General features: G+C 38.1%; 1 protein-coding gene across 2 annotated transcripts in view; it reads right to left on the bottom strand.

Annotated features, from left to right (window-relative positions):
* DGKI (diacylglycerol kinase iota) overlaps positions 1-18,755 on the bottom strand; it is a 402,033-nt gene that overhangs the window by 131,414 nt on the left and 251,864 nt on the right. For both annotated transcript variants that reach the window (XM_036328568.1, XM_036328569.1), the window contains exons 18-19: positions 15,785-15,858; positions 14,166-14,277 (exon numbers count right to left, since the gene is read on the bottom strand). In XM_036328568.1, coding sequence (XP_036184461.1) covers positions 14,166-14,277; positions 15,785-15,858 — 186 coding nt within the window. The remainder of the gene's footprint in view (positions 1-14,165; positions 14,278-15,784; positions 15,859-18,755) is intronic.

Genomic DNA, 18,755 nt, shown 5'->3' with positions numbered 1-18,755 from the left:
TGTTATCAATGAATTAATCATTATAGTAATTTATTTTTTCAATTATCTTTCCATTTCTGATGCCTAGTGTTAGTAATACATGTAACATCCACAGTGTTTTCTATCATATAAGACAATATTGATGTTGGTAATGACAGATGATTTATCTTGTAAACAGAAGATGTACACTTAGAGTATTGATAAGTAATACAGTATTGTAAATGTATTTTCTCTTCCTTATGATTTTAATAACATTTTCTTTTCTAGAGCTTACTTTATTTTAAGAATACATTATATAATACATATAAAATACAAAATACATGTGTTAATTGACTGTTAATGTTATCAGTAAGGCTTCCAGTCAACAGTAGGCAATTAATAATTAAGTTTTGGGGGGGCCAAAAGCTACATGGATATTTGACCATGTGGGGATCAGTGCCCTTAACCCTTGTGTTGTTAAAAGTCCAAGTGTATATTTAAGTGTAAATATATGTTATAATAAATATATATTGTAGATTAAATATACTCATATTTAAATAGCCCATTCTTGGTCAATTTTCTTCTTTTTCTTTAAAAAAAATATTTTTAATTTATTTCAGAGAGGAAGAGAGATATAGAAACATCAATGATGAGAGAGAATCATTGATCAGCTGCCTCCTGCACGACCCCTACTGGGGATGGAGCCTGCAACCCAGGCATGTGCTCTTACCAGAATCAAACCTGGTACATTTCAGTCTGCAGGCCGACGCTCTAGTCACTGAGCCAAACCAGCTAGGGCCCTTGGTTAATTTTCAAACTTAGGCAGGCTTTTCCTTTTTATCTAAAACATCCTCACAAGCTACTTTAATCTGTGTCTAATATGAAATGCAAAATAATATTACCTCAAAAACATTCTGAAAATAAAGCAGTTTTGAAGAACAAAATCAGACACAGTAAGAGCTCAGTTCACAATGGTGGCAACAGAATGGAAAACTAGTCCAATATTAAAAGTCTATTGTTAAGAGCAACAAATTAGGGAGAAACTAAGATGGCGGCATAGGTAAACACCGGGAAATTGCTGCCTCCCACAACAACTTCAAAAATACAATGAAAAGACAAAACGGACATCATCCAGAACTACAGGAAGGCTGGTTGAGTGGAAATTCTACAAATAGAAGGAAAGAAAAGCACACTGAGAGCCAGAGGAGCTGCAGAAGTAAAGTGCAGAGGTACGGAGGCTCGCGCGCGCACGGCAAGGAGCTGGCACCTGAGGATTCGGCTGTCTTTTTGGATCGGGAGGGAGTCACAAGCTCCCAACTGCTCTGAACTCCAGTTCCGGGAAGTCTCTGGGGACCCAGGACTCATACAGGGAGAAACTGGACTGTCTGGCAGCAGGCAGAACTCTGAACTTGAGGGTGGCTTTCCCTCAGAGGTGACACTGAGACGCGAGGCCCCTTAGGACAGCGCTGAGGATCCACCATAGCTGCTTGCTCCGCCCTTTGATTCCCTGAGACCCCGCCCCACCCAGGCTGCAGCAGAGGCTTTTGCATATGAATGCCCCGGCCCTTTGCAACCTGAAAATTACCTAACAAATTGCAGCTGGGCCAGACAGACCCAGAACTTCCAAGAGAAGGCCCAAGGCCCCACAGCAGCTTGCATTGCTTCACAGCTGGGCCTCATCGGGGCACCTCCAAACTCCAAAAAAGGAAGGGGAATCTGCAGTTCTCTTCGTAGCTCCTGCTGGGTAACCTCCAAGAGCCAGTGTACCCAGTGGTCAGAGGGGGACCATCCGGATTACAACTCCTCAGATCCATAAGGGACACACTCAGGGGGCAGACTCAGTGAGCACCAAAGCCCCACTGAAGCAAGTCTTGTCCCAGAAGGGTGTCTTCAGCACAGAAGTTCTCCCACTGCAGACACAGCTGATTCTCACTGCCAATTGGCCTGGAGGTCAATTCCTCCCAGTGATCCTACAACAATCAAGGCATAACTACAACAAGAATGTGCCACAAACTACAACAAAGCCCACAAGGGGGTGCACCAAGAGTGTCCACCTCAGGTAACTGGGGAGGCTGAGCCACTGGGCCCTATAGGACACCTAGCACACAAAACCACTCTACCAACACAGGGAAGCATTAAAAATGTGGAGACAAAGAAACAGGTCACAAATGACAGAAATGGAGGAAAGCAAACAACTGGATATAGAGTTCAAAACCACGTTTATAAGGTTTTTCAAGAATTTTATGGAAACTGCCGATAAATTTAGTGAGACCCTGGAGGATATGAAAAAAGACCAACTAGAAATTAAGCATACACTGACTGAAATAAAGAATACAGACTCCCAACAGCAGACAAGAGGATCCCAAGAATCCAGTCAAAGATTTGAAATACAAAGAAACAAAAAATACCCAACCGAAAAAGAAAAAAGATTCCAAAAATATGAAGATAGTGTAAGGAGCCTCTGGGACAACTTCAAGCGTACCAACATCAGAATTATAGGGGTACCAGAAGAAGAGAGAGGGCAAGATATTGAAAACCTATTTGAAGAAATAATGACAGAAAACTTCCCCTACCTGGTAAAAGAAATAGACTTACAAGTTCAGGAAGCGTAGAGAACCCCAAACAAAAGGAATCCAAAGAGGACCACACCAAGACACATCATAATTAAAATGCCAAGAGCAAAAGACAAAGAGAGAATCTTAAAAGTGGCAAGAGAAAGACAGTCAGTTACCTACAAGGGAGTACCCATATGACTGTCAGCTGATTTCTCAACAGAAACCATGCAGGCCAGAAGAGAGTGGCAAGAAATATTCAAAGTGATGAATAGCAAGAACCTACAACCAAGATTACTTTATCTAGCAAAGCTATCATTCAGAATAGAAGGTTAGATAAAGAGCTTCACAGATAAGAAAAAGCTAAAGAAGTTCATCACCACCAAACCAGCATTATATGAAATGCTGAAAGGTATTCTTTAAGAAGAGGAAGAAGAAAAAGGAACTCTTACCATTTGCCACAGCATGGATGGAAATGGAGAGCGGATAAATACCACAGGATCTCATTCATTTGTGGAATATAATGAACAACATAAACTGATGAACAAGGACTGATCCAGAGACGGAGAGGCATTGATTGGACTGACGGGCCTTGGAGGGAAGGTAGGGGAGGGTGGGGGTAAGGGGGAAAGATCAACCAAAGGACTTATATGCAAGCATATAGGCCTAACCAATGGACACGAACAACGAGGGGGGGGGGGGGAGGGCATGAGCGGGGGCGAGGGTAGGGGGTAATGTGGGGATAAGGACACATATGTAATATCTTATTCAGTAAAAAATATATTTTAAAAAAGCAAAAAATTAACATAACTACCTTATATTAGTAGTAAATTATATATATTTACAGGTGCCCCCCAAACATAAACACACTTTGAATAATTATTAATTCCAATGGCTTAAATGTGAAAAGAAAGAAACATCAATTGACTATCAGCTGTTTAGTGTGTATACATTTGGGGAGGGGGACCTGTATACTAGTATTTAGAGAGTATTATTCACCTTTTTAAAGATAAATGAAACTCATACAATGCACATTTGGTTATAACATATCAAGTACCCAAAAAATATTATACAGCTTGATGAATAAGTTTTTATATATATGGGGATCTCCATCCAATCAAGCTGTGGACAATTCACAGCAACCAAGAGGTTTTACGTGCCCCTTCCAATCAACTTACACTCCTCCCACCAACCAGTCGGTAAGCACTATTCTGACTTCTATCACCATAGATTCAATTTGCTTGAATTTGAACTTCATATAAAATAAATCATACAATATATACTCTTATGTCTGACATCATTTGCCCATCATTATTTTTGAGTAATATATAACAAAATGGATTTATCTGATCTCCTGCTGGTAAACATTTATTTATTGATTTAAACTTTCTGGTATGTATCTCTTGGTGGACACATATTCTCCTGAGTACGTACAATGAGTAGACCTGCTATGCCATGAATTTAGATGTACACTTGACTTTAGTAGATACTGCTAAATAGTTTTCCAGTAAGGTTATATTACAATGCATTTTGAGTATCAATTTATAATTAAGAAAACTTTTAAAAGGAGACAGATACTACTAACTCTAACGCCAAATCTAGAAGATTTACTTAAGAAGAAAAAAATAAAAACATACATACTATCAGCTTGTTTCCATATGTTTCATCGCTACAAATGGGCAAGAAACCTTGTTAATTGATTTGTGAAGTCAACTTCAACTTGCTTGCCATATATTTGTATTTATTTGATATTTTGCATTATTTTTTGCACTTGCATTAGTTTTAACAGTAGAAACCTGCTTATCTATCAATACAAAGAGAAATGAAACACAAGGGAATGAATGGGGGAAAGAAAATAGAATAATAATGGAAAAGTAAAGAATTTACTGAACACCTTCGAAGTTAAAGCACTCAATTGTGTCCTTTACATACAATGTTATTCAATTAGTGAGAGAATGAGAAAGCAGAGGAGAATGCAGTGAGACTTTACTAAAATTCCTTTTGGCCTATTACCTGACCCTCTGTTATTCAGCTGAAAGTTCTTTCTGTCTGTACTTAAACGACCCATTTAAGTTAATCTGTGGATTTGAGCCACTATCTCATCTCCAGAACTTTTCCAATATATTTCCCTTGCCTTCTATTTTTCAGCCCAATATTTATCTGACAAAACTGTATCTTTTTATCCACTAAAGAAAATCCCATTTACTCCCCCCAGGGCGCCGTGCCCGCCTCCCCCCAACCCCAACCCCCCCCCACCCCCGCCCCGCAATCTTGACTAGGCCTGATGACAAATAAAAAGGCAGAGCCTACTAGGTAAGAACTTACTCCTCTGAGTTTAACAGGACTAAAAATTGCATAACTAGTTTCCAACCTCTTGGTATCGAAAGGTATACACAGTACTGCAGAGCATGTTGACCGCAAAACAAAAGAGGTAAATAGCTGTCAAGGGCAGTCCCACTGGCACTTCAGAATCAATCCCAGATCACTGTACAGGTGCAAAAGGCATGACCAGAATTAGCTTTCAGCATAGGCAGTTCTATTATTGTTAGTACAGCCACATTAAATTACTTCTGGAACAAGTTAAAGGTAATTTTTTAAATACTTATAAGAAATAGTGATTTTGCATCACTCAGATTTGTCTAGGCTTAATATCCTTTTAAGGCACAGGCCCTAACAGCCAGAAACATTCCCACGATTTGCTAAATGAATCATTTACTGATAATAATACATTGGTCTATTAATGACAGACATTCGATTTTCTATTCAACTGCAGGTGTTCCTCTGGAGAAACCTTCCAATATTGCTTTTCTGGTAGCATATGACTACAGAGGAAAACAAAGACAGCCACTGGGCTCACTGCATCCTTGCCATTTATTGGTGTCAGACCAAGAATGGCTTGAGATTTCCTCTCTTTCCACACTATATATACTCCTCCCTGGCATGCCTTTCTCCATCTCCCTTCAAGCTGTATCCTCCTTACTACACAAGTCCTCATTCTACTTGCTTTCAGATAAAAAGGATGGACAGTCCTGGTTTGTGGAAGACAAGAAGCAAAGGCAAGTCCTCCTCTCTTTCCTTTCTCACCACTGCTGCCAGCCCTGCCTCCCAGCCTCATTCCTGTAACAAAATGCCCAAGACAAAAATCAGTGACCCTGGGAATAAGAAATGGAGATAGTCAACAATACTAAAATCTTGGTTGGTTTTGTTTTTTATGACCTACACAGTAGTCTTATAAGACTAAGCAACAAAAAATAGAAAACAAAACTATTTTTTTTATTTAAAGATAAAATTAGAAAGAGGATAGCTCAAGATATAATAAAGTTTAATAGGGCTGAAAATAAATCATTGTGATTTTGCCACATTGTGGTTTAAATGAGAAAAAAACACATTATTATCTCAAAAGATGCAGGGCAAATAACAATTCAGTGCCTTTTAGCATAGAAAGTTGTTAAAAAACTAGAAATGCAAAGTGACTTTTTAAAATGATAAACATAATCTTGGTACAAACACACAGAAAAAACCATTATTATTTAGAGTAAAGAAAATTTAGAAGCATTCCTTTCAAGAGACAATGTTATTCACTAGTAACAAAAGTTTTCAACATAATATTGGAGGTCTTGAACAACATAAGAAGTCAAGGAAATATAATTGTAGTATGAGTTTTACTTATAATAATATGGTTTCCTGTATGTTTGGAAACATAGAAATAAATCAATTGGAAGGAAACACATCAAAAGGTTAATAGTTATGAATCGTGTGATTATGATTATATTTTTACTTTTAGTTCTTCCACATCTGTTTATATTATCAAACTAAGCAAACATTTAACTTTTTTTTTTCTTAAAAAGCACACCAAAAGATTGTATTATCTGGCATGTGTACAACTTCAACCCTGGAACTTCTCCATGCAATTTTTCTTCCTGAATAGCCTTTTGCTTTTCTAATTCATAAATATAAAAGAGCCTCCATATTTTAATTTCAATTAACAAAAAGAAAGCTGGCTCTGCTTTCTTCAAAGTTTAAAAGACTGAAATCTTTGGATTTCAACCACATAGTAAATTAGGCTCTCCCAATTTCCCAATCTGAATAAGGCTTTGAACTGTCTTGCAAAGTTTTAAATTATTTTGAAACAGACTCAACATGAAAGGACCTACATAACTCTAATGGCAGAAAATTGTGGCAGAAAAAAATATAAATTACAATGTCTGATTGTGGTCTGTATCAAATCTTAAAAGGTAATCACATTACCAAGCACCCAATGAAGAATCATCTTAATTAGTAAGAATGCACATCAACAAGTAAAATGAATTGAAGACTTCTGCTTTGAATTTTGCAAGTACAAGATAAAGAGTCTAAAAGAAACATTTTTTTGCCATTCCAGTAATTCTATTTCAAGTTTTTCTTAAAGTACCACTCTAAATATTTTTAATACACAAAAATATACACATATGCCCAAATAAGTACATTCTTCTGTTTATATAATCATCTTACACAGATGTATGAGTTTTCAAATAATTTACTTTCTCAGAAACATAGTCAATATAATAGTTTCATGAAATTGAAAGACTAAATACAAAATTATTTCATCTTGAATAAAACAAGTATAGTGTACTACCATAGGAGTCATAAGGTAACGTATAAAAATATGGAAATATATGCCAATGTTATTTAAAGAGCTCAGGATCTTCAAAATGTACCATATAAACTATGTTTAACTCGGTTTTTCCTAGGAATTTTTTTTTAACTTGGAAGCAACCTATAGTCACTAGAATCTAAGATTCAATCACACATACTAGCTAGTATGCATATCATATACATACGTCATATCATAAAGAAAAAAATAACTGACATAATTTAAGGATTCTGATTTCTCTTCACCAACTCCCATCTACTATTATTTATCCCCCTTGCTTACTAATAATAGGATGGGAAAGAGGGGAATTTGATAAATCCCCCCAAAACACTGGCCCCCAACCAGGAAGGATCTCCTGAGCTCTGCACATATATTTCAAATTGTCCCTTTCTCTATCTCTGTAGATGTCTCACAGGGGCTTTAAATTTAACTTACATGAAACAGAGTTCATCTTTTGACAACAATATCTTTTATATTTTCTACCTTATTTAATGTATTCACCCTTTACCTAATGGCTTATGCTAGGCATCCAGATTTATTTATATCCCTTTTTCATGCTTCACAATAAGTCACTACAAATAACTCTTGAATGTATCAATATCTTCCATCTTCATGACCACTTTCTTACTTCAGGCTTTTCCCTCTCCTCGTTTCTTTACCTGGACTTCGGTGCCAATGTTCTGATTTGTCTACCTATCCCCTGCTGTAGAAATTCTGGTCCCACTTCACATTGACATGCAGGTAACCTTTCTAAACCACAAATCTGATCCTGTCTTACACCATCTCCTTCAGCCTACCCATCAACAGTTTAAAAAAACAAACAAAATGGGCAGAGGACCTGAACAGACACCCCTCTCAAGAAGACATACAAATGATCAACAAATATATGGAAAGATGCTCAACTTCTCTAGCTGTTAGAGAAATGCAAATCAAAACTGCAATGAGATGCCACCTCACACCTGTCAGAATGGCTATTATCAAGACAAGTAATACGTGCTGGAGAGGTTGTGGAGAAAAAGGAGCCCTCAGTCACTGCTGGTGGGAATGTAAACTGGTACAGCCACTACGGAAAACAGTATGGAGGTTCCTCAAAAATTTAAGAATAGAGTTAACATATGACCCAGCAACCCTCTTATGGGTATCAACCCCCACTCCCCAAATTGAAAACATTTATTGACAAAGACATATGCACCTCAATGTTCATTGCAGCATTATTCAAGGTGGCCAAGACATGGAAACAATCAAAGTGTCCTTCAATAGAAGATGTGGTACATATACACAATGAAATACTACTCAGCCATAAGAAAAGATGATATACTGCCATTTGCGACAACATGATAGATCTTGGTAATACCATGCTAAGATTGAAAAAGTCAAGAACCATATGATTTCACTCATTTATGGGATATAAAACTGAAAGGAACAAATGGACAAACAAACAAAAACTCATAGACACAGACAACAGTATGGTAGTCACCGGAGACAAAGTGGGTGGGTGTACTGAAGGGTAGAGGGTGTCAAGTGTATAGTGATGGAAGGAGGCTTGACTTTGCGTGGTGAGCACACAATGCAATGTACGGATGATGTATCATATATAATTTTATTAACCACTGTCACCCCAATAAATTTAATTAAAAACTACTATTTCTACCCTGTCTCCATATCTATATCTTAATTCACCATGTGTATTGTCACCCTGAACACCATTAGCAGTTCTAGCACACATACCTCCCAGGCTAGTCCCCCCATGAAATAGCCATTGGATTCTCACTCAGAGACTCCTGCCTCCTCTGGGAAATCTTTGCTGACGTCCCATTTCATAGCACTGCTCTGCTCTCAGTTCTCCTTTCCATCCTCACTGATGCCATCCTCCTAGAATTTATCACATCAGACTGTGGTTGCTTGTTTACTCCTTCACCTACCCCCACAACACAGAACTGTGGGCACCCTGAGTACTGTGGGAATTTTTTTTGGTTCGTTTCATAACAGCTTTACCTAGAAGAGTGTCATTTATGGATTCAATAATGTATTTGTGGGTTCAACAAATTTTCAATAAACATTCATGACTGATATTAAATGAATGAAGCAGTGAGACATTTTAAAAAATAATTACCCTGAATTTATAAAGTTCCTATTAATTAGAGACCATTAATATTGCTCATGTTTCACATACACTGAATTAATTTTTAATGGTCCAGCCTCAAAAGTTATACAGAAGCACTTCCACTGTATTCAATTTCACAAGTATTCACAAGTCCACCCAGATTCAAGGGGAGGGTACACAGACCCAGACTCTTGATAGGAGAAGTGCCTAAAATCTGAGGTCATTCTATAACCCCAGTAACCATCAGAGGATGATAGTGATCTAACTTATTATTTTAAAATGCACAAATAAAGAAAAGGATCACTTATTCTGCTTTTCTGACACAAACTATATAAAGAAGTAACAAAATAATAGGTGAAGAGAAATTTCCCTTTATAAAAATACTAGAGGCCCAGTGGATGAATTCATGCACGGGTGGGGTCCTTCAGCCTGGCTGGCAATCAGGGCTGATTGGGGCCATCTCAACCAGTCCCAATTGGGGAGATTGGCCAGCCACAGGAGGTTGGCTGTGGGAGCAGACTGACCACCAAGGGGCAGCTCCTGCATTGAGCGTCTATCCCCTGGTGGTCAGTGTGTGTCATAGCAACCAGTCGACCTGTCGTTCGGTTGACTGGTGGTAACGGTCAATTAAGCTTTTATATATATAGATTCCAATCACTAAATGAGGAAGATAAAATTAGAATATCATTTTTTCAACTCCCAGTGAATGGTGGATCCAGATATTGATCATCAAAGACTATTTAAAAACAGAGAGATAACCAGACATCACCTTGCTATTTTGGAAAAAGAAAATACTATCTACAAAATAGTTTTGCAGTGGGGTACGAGGGATGTCTGATTCATCTAGATCCAACTATCAACTTAGAGGAAACAAGGACGAGAGAACATGTTAATTGATACCTCATGGTTATCAGCACAATTCTGACTCCAGGAAACTTTACAGGATAGTCTGGTTTCTTCAACAACTCAATGGGGGGGAAAGAGATGGGTGGGGACTTACAGAGACTTAAGAGTCATATCAACCAATCACAATGAATGAATTTTTTTTTTTAAATATATTTTATTGATTTTCCACAGAGAGGAAGGGAGAGAGATAGAGAGTTAGAAACATCGATGAGAGAGAAACATCGACCAGCCGCCTCCTGCACATCCCCTACTGGGGACGTGCCCGCAACCCGGGGACGTGCCCGCAACCCAGGTACATGCCCTTGACCGGAATCGAACCTGGGACCTTTCAGTCCGCAGGCCAACGCTCTATCCACTGAGCCAAACCGGTTTCGGCACAATGAATGAATTTTATTTGGATTCTGATTCAAACAAATAGAATAAGAAAACAAAAAGCATATGTGAGACAATTGGAAATTTGAGCAGTGAGTAGATATTTAGTGGTAGTCAAATGCTACTATTTTAATGTTTTTTAGAGAAGATTATGTGATTATGTTCATAAAGAAAAGTCTTACGTTTTTAAAATGCATTCAAAAATATTTACAGATAAAATTATATAATTCCTGAGATTTTCTTCAAAATAATATAAGGAAGGAGGTTATAGGTGGGGACAGAAATAATACTGACCATGAATTGATAATTATAGAAGTTAAGTGATGGTACCTGAGGATTCAACATATTATTTCATCTTTGTTTATATTGAACTTTCCCCACAACAAATATTTTAAAAGCACACTTAATAATTCCCCAGGAACCTTGAAATAAAGTCAGAACTCCTACATAAACTCTGTAATGCACTCCATGATCTGGCCCGGGCCTGCCTCTTCAGCATCATCTATCATTCTCACTTTTCACCTACATTTACACTACATGAAGCTAATTATCACTCCCACAGAGGACTATGCTCTCTCATACTTCCAAGTGTATATAAATTTCCCTTTTTTCAAGAATGCCAAGTTCCATGCTGCTTCTCCTGGCAAAATTCATCCATTCTGTCACATTTACTCATTGTCAACTACAGGTAGCAGGCTCTCTGCTGTGTGCCAGGGAAGGATACACTGGAGTGATGGATATCTAGCATTCGCCACTCCCTGCCGCCGGCACTCTACCCTTCTTGGCCCTCTTCTGACCCTGTGAGACCGACCCATTTCCACTGTATCAGTGGTTCCTCTGTCCTCTAGCTTCTGGGTAAACTTCCCCCTGGGGAAGCACCAGCAGGAGGTCTGGAGAATGAGAAGAGTGAGATCACTGTATTTTCTGTCCCAGCTCCCTCCCTGCCAGGTTGGCACAGGCTAGTTGCTTCTACTTAGCAAATATGACTTTCGGGTGATCCTTGCCAAACAGTTCTCTTTCTGGTAGAGGTGACTGCTTACTTGCTTTTGCACCTTCAGCTCAGGAATACAGCGCCATGCGTTGCTTCTCATAAACCTAGTGCACAATTTGTAGAGTCCCTCCCTTGAACTCTCCTCTAATTACCCAATTTTAGTCTGACTTTTCTTCCTTGTTCAGATGCTAACTAAACAATTAAAAGCAAAAACAACCCAGACCCCAAAAGACTAATGAAAAAACAGACACAGATATGGACTGAAAAGCTACAGAAGATGACGAGTAAAGAATGTTTCAGAGAGTGATAGCATGTGCAATGGCCTTGTGGTGCAAAAGCAGCAAGGAATGTCCCAAAGCTACAGAGGCTACTTAGGAAGAAAACAAAGAGGGCAGTGGGGACGGCAGGAGAATCGAAGAGAAACGCAACCTTGCAGGGCCAAGAAAAGATTTAGATTTTGATCCTGAGAGCAATGGTGAAGTGTCTAATATTCTCCCTGCCCTCCCAAGCCTAGGTAAGCAATCACCTTCTCTTAGATAATTATTCCCTGGCAGCTTTCTACCACACAGTTGGGACTAGAAAGCCCTGGCACATGGTACACATTCAAGAAATGTTCACGCCGAAACCGGTTTGGCTCAGTGGATAGAGCGTCGGCCTGCGGACTGAAAGGTCCCGGGTTCGATACCGGTCAAGGACATGTACCTGGGTTGTGGGCACATCCCCAGTAGGAGATGTGCAGGAGGCAGCTGATCGATGTCTCTCTCCCATCGATGTTTCTAACTCTCTATCTCTCTTCCTTCCTCTGTAAAAAATCAATAAAATATATTAAAAAAAAAAAAGAAATGTTCACTAAACCAGTGAATACATGAATGAGTAAAGCACACATGGCCAGGTTTGGGGCATTTTTGGTCAACTCCAATAATCCGTCCTTGCACATGTCCATCTTGAACTTTATTCCTACTTGCTCCTGGCTGACTGAGTCTTCTCCTATAATTAACATAAAGATCTTTTGAGAGAAAGAGCTGTGCATGCGCTACAGTCCTGAAAATTAGATCAATCCCAGACCAATATTTTACACTTAACAACCATTTCATTCTAAATATGACAACATCACTATCTCCGGTAATGGGTATTGTTGCCAGAGTCACAATAAGTTATTCTGTTAAGTCTCAGTATTTTGAAGTGATTGGAATCCATGAGAGGAGTAAAAAAGAGGGCTGTTCTAGTTTGTTTAGGACAGGGAATACAAGCTGCTTGCTTTCAAGCATAAGGTATAGCACAGTGGTCAGCAAACCGTGGTTCGTGAGCCACATGCAGCTCTTTGGCCCCTTGAGTGTGGCTCTTCCACAAAATACCACGTGCGGGCGCGCACGTACAGTGCGATTGAAACTTCATGGCCCATGCGCAGAAGTTGGTTTTCGGCCTGGGCAAGTCTATTTTGAAGAAGTGGCATTAGAAGAAATGGGGGTACGTTTGCTGAGGTCGACCCCTCAGATTGAGGACATTTTTAGCAAAGGCCAGCTTAGGAGTACCCTAATTAAGTTAATAACAATGTACCTACCTATATAGTTTAAGTTTAAAAAATTTGGCTCTCAAAAGAAATTTCAATCGTTGTACTGTTGATATTTGGCTCCGTTGACTAATGAGTTTGCTGACCACTGGCTTAGCACAAACCAAGTACTAACCAAGGGTAGCAAGTAGAAGCTTTATTTTAATTTGTTTTATAAACTAATAGTGTGGTCTGATTTACACCAGCTATAATGATAAGCATTATTTTAATTGGTTTCCTCATCATTAAATAAGTTGGACCACAAGCTAAAACCTGCTTGAAATTACACTTACTTGATATAAACGTATTTTGTACTCAAGCAAGCAAAATGAAAATACAAGGTGATCTCAATACTGTGGAAATTGAATATTAATTAATGTCACAAAAGTGATGCCATTCTATATTCAAGAATTTTGTAATAAAGGAGACACCCATCTTATACATAAAAAGAAAAGTTGAAAATATATGCAAATGACCACTTTCCTTTACACCTAAAAATATCAAATGGCAAGGTTTCTGCATCATGCTGGGATATGTCTGTGACATAATGCTTTTTAATTAACATGAACACTTTGCAGTTTTTTCTGGTAGAAAGTTAATTAGGAAAACTAACAAATATTTATTTTTGAAGCTCAAACAAATGTGAATCAATTTTCTTAGTGACATTAAGAATTAATTTGTGTCCTGGCTTTCTGCAAGCAACTTGATGTTGCATAAAGTTTATAAATTGATAAAGAAGAAATTATACCAAAGTCCTATGAAATGGAAAAACTCTAACTGTGGCTAAAATACATTGTATTTATTTATTTATTTATTTATTTTACTTTATTTACCAGCCTTTGCCCACCTCTACCCAGCCCGGGCCCCCCTTCCCCCTGGCCATCACCACACTGTTGTCTGTCTATGGATTATGCCTATATGTTATTTGGCTAATCCCTTCACCTTCTTGCATCCAGTCCTTTCCACTAACAGCTGTCAGTCTGTTCTATGTATCCATGCCTCTGTTTCTACTTTGTTCATCAGTTTATTTTGTTCATTAGACTCTACATATAAGTGAGATAATATGGTATTTATCTCTCTCTAATGGTTGTACTGCTCACCAAAGAGGCCATGGTGAATCCAATAACTTCAATATAGCCATCATCATGACGCTGAGGTTCAAAATCATGGTGATCCCCTGGGTTCCCCCAGGGCATTGTGCCAGCACAATATCTGCAAGGTAAGATTAAGAGAAGAATTAAATTTATTCCATTCCTCTCATGACCATCATTAGGGATGAACTTATAGTAGTTAGATCCAATGTTTATTTCGTGGAAGAACAGTTTTCTGTTCTTGGTGCACATCTTCCAAAGGAAAAGGAAATGGACTCACCATCATCTTCAAAATATCAATCTGAAAATGAGCATGATCTTACAACAAACGCATTTCACGATGCCTAATGTTCTCCTAATTAGTTATTTATCAATACTATCACTCTATGGTCCACATATGTCTGCTTTCTATGATATGCCATGAGTTATCAATGGTTGGTTTCAGAATTTGGCCTTGGAGGAAGACAGATGCATGCCAGCCAGTAGAAAAAGGGAAGGGAACTGAAGTGAGTACGCAATCAATATTATATACATAACTAAGAGAATAAATACCTACAAAACAATATTGTATACATAACCAAGAGAATAAGCACTCACAACACAAGAGAAAGGTTATCTGAAGAAGAAAGAAAGGGTGAAGAAGGGATGAAAAAATGTATTAGAAAGGGGAAGGGAAATAAAAAAAAAATGGAAAAGGTGAGGACTAGGAATCCAGAAGGGAGAAGGGAAAGGAGCAAAATGAAAGAGAGAGATGTACAGAAAAGAGGGGGAAAAAGAAAGTTAATGTTTCCTGAGATTCTAGGTTTTCTGTTTAAACAACTAAGATGAAAATACTTCTGGAATAGAATTGTAAGTAACTATACCAAGCACTGCCAAAATAATCAAGGGACTATAATGTCATTTTCTAACCACAGATTTATATACAATTCTTGTTTTAATTAAATTCAGTCTAAATAGAACTTATTTGCAGAGTTTGTGTCTGAGTTGTCTTGTTTGCAAATAACAAAGGTCACAGATCCATCCCTCCCAACATCTTGGCTTGGGAGCCTAGAATCTAATGTTATGCCACTGAGATATGTGCTTATTTTGAGAGTAGTTCATCTCAAACACCCCTTTCTCCTGACGTATATAATAACACCAAAGTGAGTTGACATCCTGGCTAGAAAATCCTACTCCAATTGATTCTATTTTGTCAAAGCAATCATCTGGCAATGATTCTGAATGAATTCCATCCTGAAATCAGGCTGGATGGTTTTCAGGAAACTGAGGACAGGAATGTGTTCAAGTCTATGATGCTTGGGGGGTGAGGGATCAGTAAATTGACAATTAAATTAAATGTTCCAATCCAGAGAGGTGCCTGGGGTTCTCAAGAATGGATAAGTATAGACCATGAATGCCATATCATACAAAAAATAATTTTTCCCCAAAGAAACAAAAAGCACTTACCACAGAGAATACTAAACAAACCAAGTAGGAGAATAAAATGATCAAACCTAGAAAATTTTAGTAAGCCACTGAGAAAACCGATTTTCATTGTTTGTACCTGGAAATGTTCTATAATGAAAATAGATAGCCTCAAGTCAAATAGAGTTCACGTCAAACCAAGGAAACAGATGAACAGAGCTTACCTGGGTATATTTAAAAATACTATACACTGGAACTTCAGTTCCTGAATCTTTGGGGTGAGATCTGTTCCATCACACTGAAACAATCAAAGCAGAAAAAGCAAGGGTTTTTAAGTAGTCACAAGTCTAAAAAAATGACCAGAGAAAACTGGGTTGACAACAGTACATATCATGATCTTCCCGTTGCCCAATCTCTGCTTAAGTCAATGCCCTTTACCATGACTGAAAATGAATTCTGCTCAGAGCTTTACCAGACACAAGAACTACCATCATTCTTAACCTTAGATGATTATTAGATATTCAGTCTTGTAGTAGCACCATTAAAAGATCTAGAAATGCTTAAAAGACTAAGGAGAATGATGCTCAAGTTGAGGCAGTAGGGACCTTCCCCACAGTCTTCCGATTCAAACAATAGTCATGAATGTGATTTCTTTTGTTTGTTTTTTTGTGATTAAATTTTATTTTGAAAATGTTAACCACATCACTTTGAGAACTGTTTGGAAGACAAGCTTTTCACAATGTATCTATTATAAATTAGCTTTATCTCCATTTGTGATTAGCTCTTGTAAAGTTAATCTCTTACAGACTTTGGTCTTCTGAGATCACCTGCTTTACTGGAGTTTGGACTTGACCCTGGTCTCAACGGCCTCAGGCCGGCATGGTCTCAAACTTTTTTGTGTGGCTTCCCTCATCTTTAGGGCTTTCCTCAAGAATATCCTCTGACTTTCAAAGAAAAATCTTTCATTCCCCTTTCTCATTTACCCCGGGTGACAAAAGTCAAAAGATGAAAACTAGTCATGGATATAGACTTCCCAATGTCAAAGGTATAAAGCCTGCTTTTATATTTGCTCTCTTTACACCCTCATCACAAAATTTCCCTATCATTTTCTCCAGTGAGGAGAGCAGTAAAACATGACAAACTTTGGGCAAACTTTTAAAGATTTCTTTAGGAGGAGTTGCTAGCAGTCAAGGGTGTCTTTCTCTCTTCCCAGCTGACCTTAATACAGCTTAATTTTCCTGAGCATTCATAAAAGCTGTTTCCAGGAAATCTCACAGTTCTAAATAAAGTATTTAAAATGCTATTTAGATAGGAATCATATTCTAGACATTGATTGAAGGTGTTTTTACAATATTCTCTGATACTAAGCAAACATGAAGTCTCCCAATTTATTTAAGGGCTTGAAATGAGTTGATAGATGACTACACCAATGGAAAAAAAAGTAGGCATCTTAGACTATCAACATTGAGTGTTGTAAGCAGCTAAAAGTAAAAAAAACAATAGAATGTGATACATTAATAGCATGCAAAGTAGTATTGTTGCATTCAGAAAAAAAATGCCTGTAAGTAATGTTATTTTATTTAAAACAAGTTATATGACGATTGGGCACCTTATGATGTATCATGCTTTACACAGCTTCCTTACATTTTATTGCATTTAAATTTACAACTCCTTAGAATAGCAGTTTTCAACTTTTCCTTTACTTCACATACAAAGGAAAATACTTACCTGTAAAATATGCCCTTGTGTACAAGCTTACATATTGATGTCAACACAATAAGAAGAAAACAGAAGTAGGGCAAATGAAGCCATATACAGGTTTGTGTTACTGTCCTCTGCGTTTCTGGTATAGTATTTATACACACAGTTTACATTTATGTAAGAGATCATTATCTATTGCCTCAGAAACACTGACTTTACCCTTGGCAAAGATAAGATGCTCTGTTGTGATGTGTACATCTAATTGTGCTAGCTTACTTTCCATCCTTTCTATCTCACGCTCAAGACAGCATACAGTGACCTCATTGGAGAAATATCCTCTGCGTCACAGCATGATTATCAATAACTTTAAAGACATGTGTTACTATGCCTGTTTTAAATGAAGAAAGTAAACTTTTCTGGAAGGTTCGATGATTTCCCCCACAGTCATATACCTCACACAAAGACACCTAGGACTGAATCCCAAATGTCCAGACTTAGTTTCTGTATTTTTCTCCTCATAAAAAAGGATATGATTACCCTGGCCGGTGTGAAAAGGGTTAGAGCACTGGCTCATGCACCAAAGGATTGAAAGTTTTATTCCTCATCAAGGGCATGTATCTGGGTTGCGGGTTCACTCCTCACCCTGGGTCAGGGAGCATGCAGGAGGCAATCAATCAATTTGTCTCAGATGTTTCTCTCTCTCTCTCTCTCTCTCTCTCTCTCTCTCTCTCTCTCTCTCTCTCTGTCTGTCTCTCCCCCTCCCTGCCTTCCATACTCCCTGTTAAAACAAGCATGTCAAACTCAAAGGCTAACACGGGCCAAATAAACAAGGCCGCACGTTTGGAAAAACAATGGAAAAAATATCCTCAGGTGAGGATTAAAAAAAAAAAAAAAGGAAAAAATATCCTCAGGTGATGATTAAAAAAAAAGATATGATCACATAAACCAATTCACCTGAAATATTACATGTACCTACTGATATCAAATCTTTCTTATTTGGCTGCCATGTTGACTTTTCTGCAAGCTTCTTTTAATCCCTGCTAGACAGCCATTCATGTATCAGACATTTATCGTCAAGAGGACTGGCAGGCATGGGAGCAAAAGTCTCCAGTGGTTAGGATGTATACCGAGTTTAATTTCAATGCAGCTCACATGAACAGTGGATGTCATTCAAGATGGCCACTGCCCACCGCTCACTGGCTCTCTAGGGAGATGCTGTTGATGTTCCTCTAAATGTGATAAATAATGGAAAGAACAGCTAAGTTCATTTGTGGCTGGCATGTAGGCAGCTGAAGAAATTGGGGAAGCTTGAAGTAAGGATCAAAATAAAGAAGACCCTAAGAGTTCGATGGACCATGTGTCTTTCTGGTGTCTACCTTTAAGAAGACAATGTTTTCGTTTCCAAGAGTTTCTAACTACTAAAACATACCTGCTTTTCATTTTTACTGCATGAGAACTGAGACGTGATGCCAAGGGTTCTAGCACTAGTGGTAA

Source organism: Myotis myotis, unplaced genomic scaffold (genome assembly GCF_014108235.1).
Source record: "Myotis myotis isolate mMyoMyo1 unplaced genomic scaffold, mMyoMyo1.p scaffold_m19_p_11, whole genome shotgun sequence".
Lineage (NCBI taxonomy): Eukaryota > Metazoa > Chordata > Mammalia > Chiroptera > Vespertilionidae > Myotis > Myotis myotis.
This window is presented reverse-complemented; position numbering and strand designations above follow the sequence as displayed.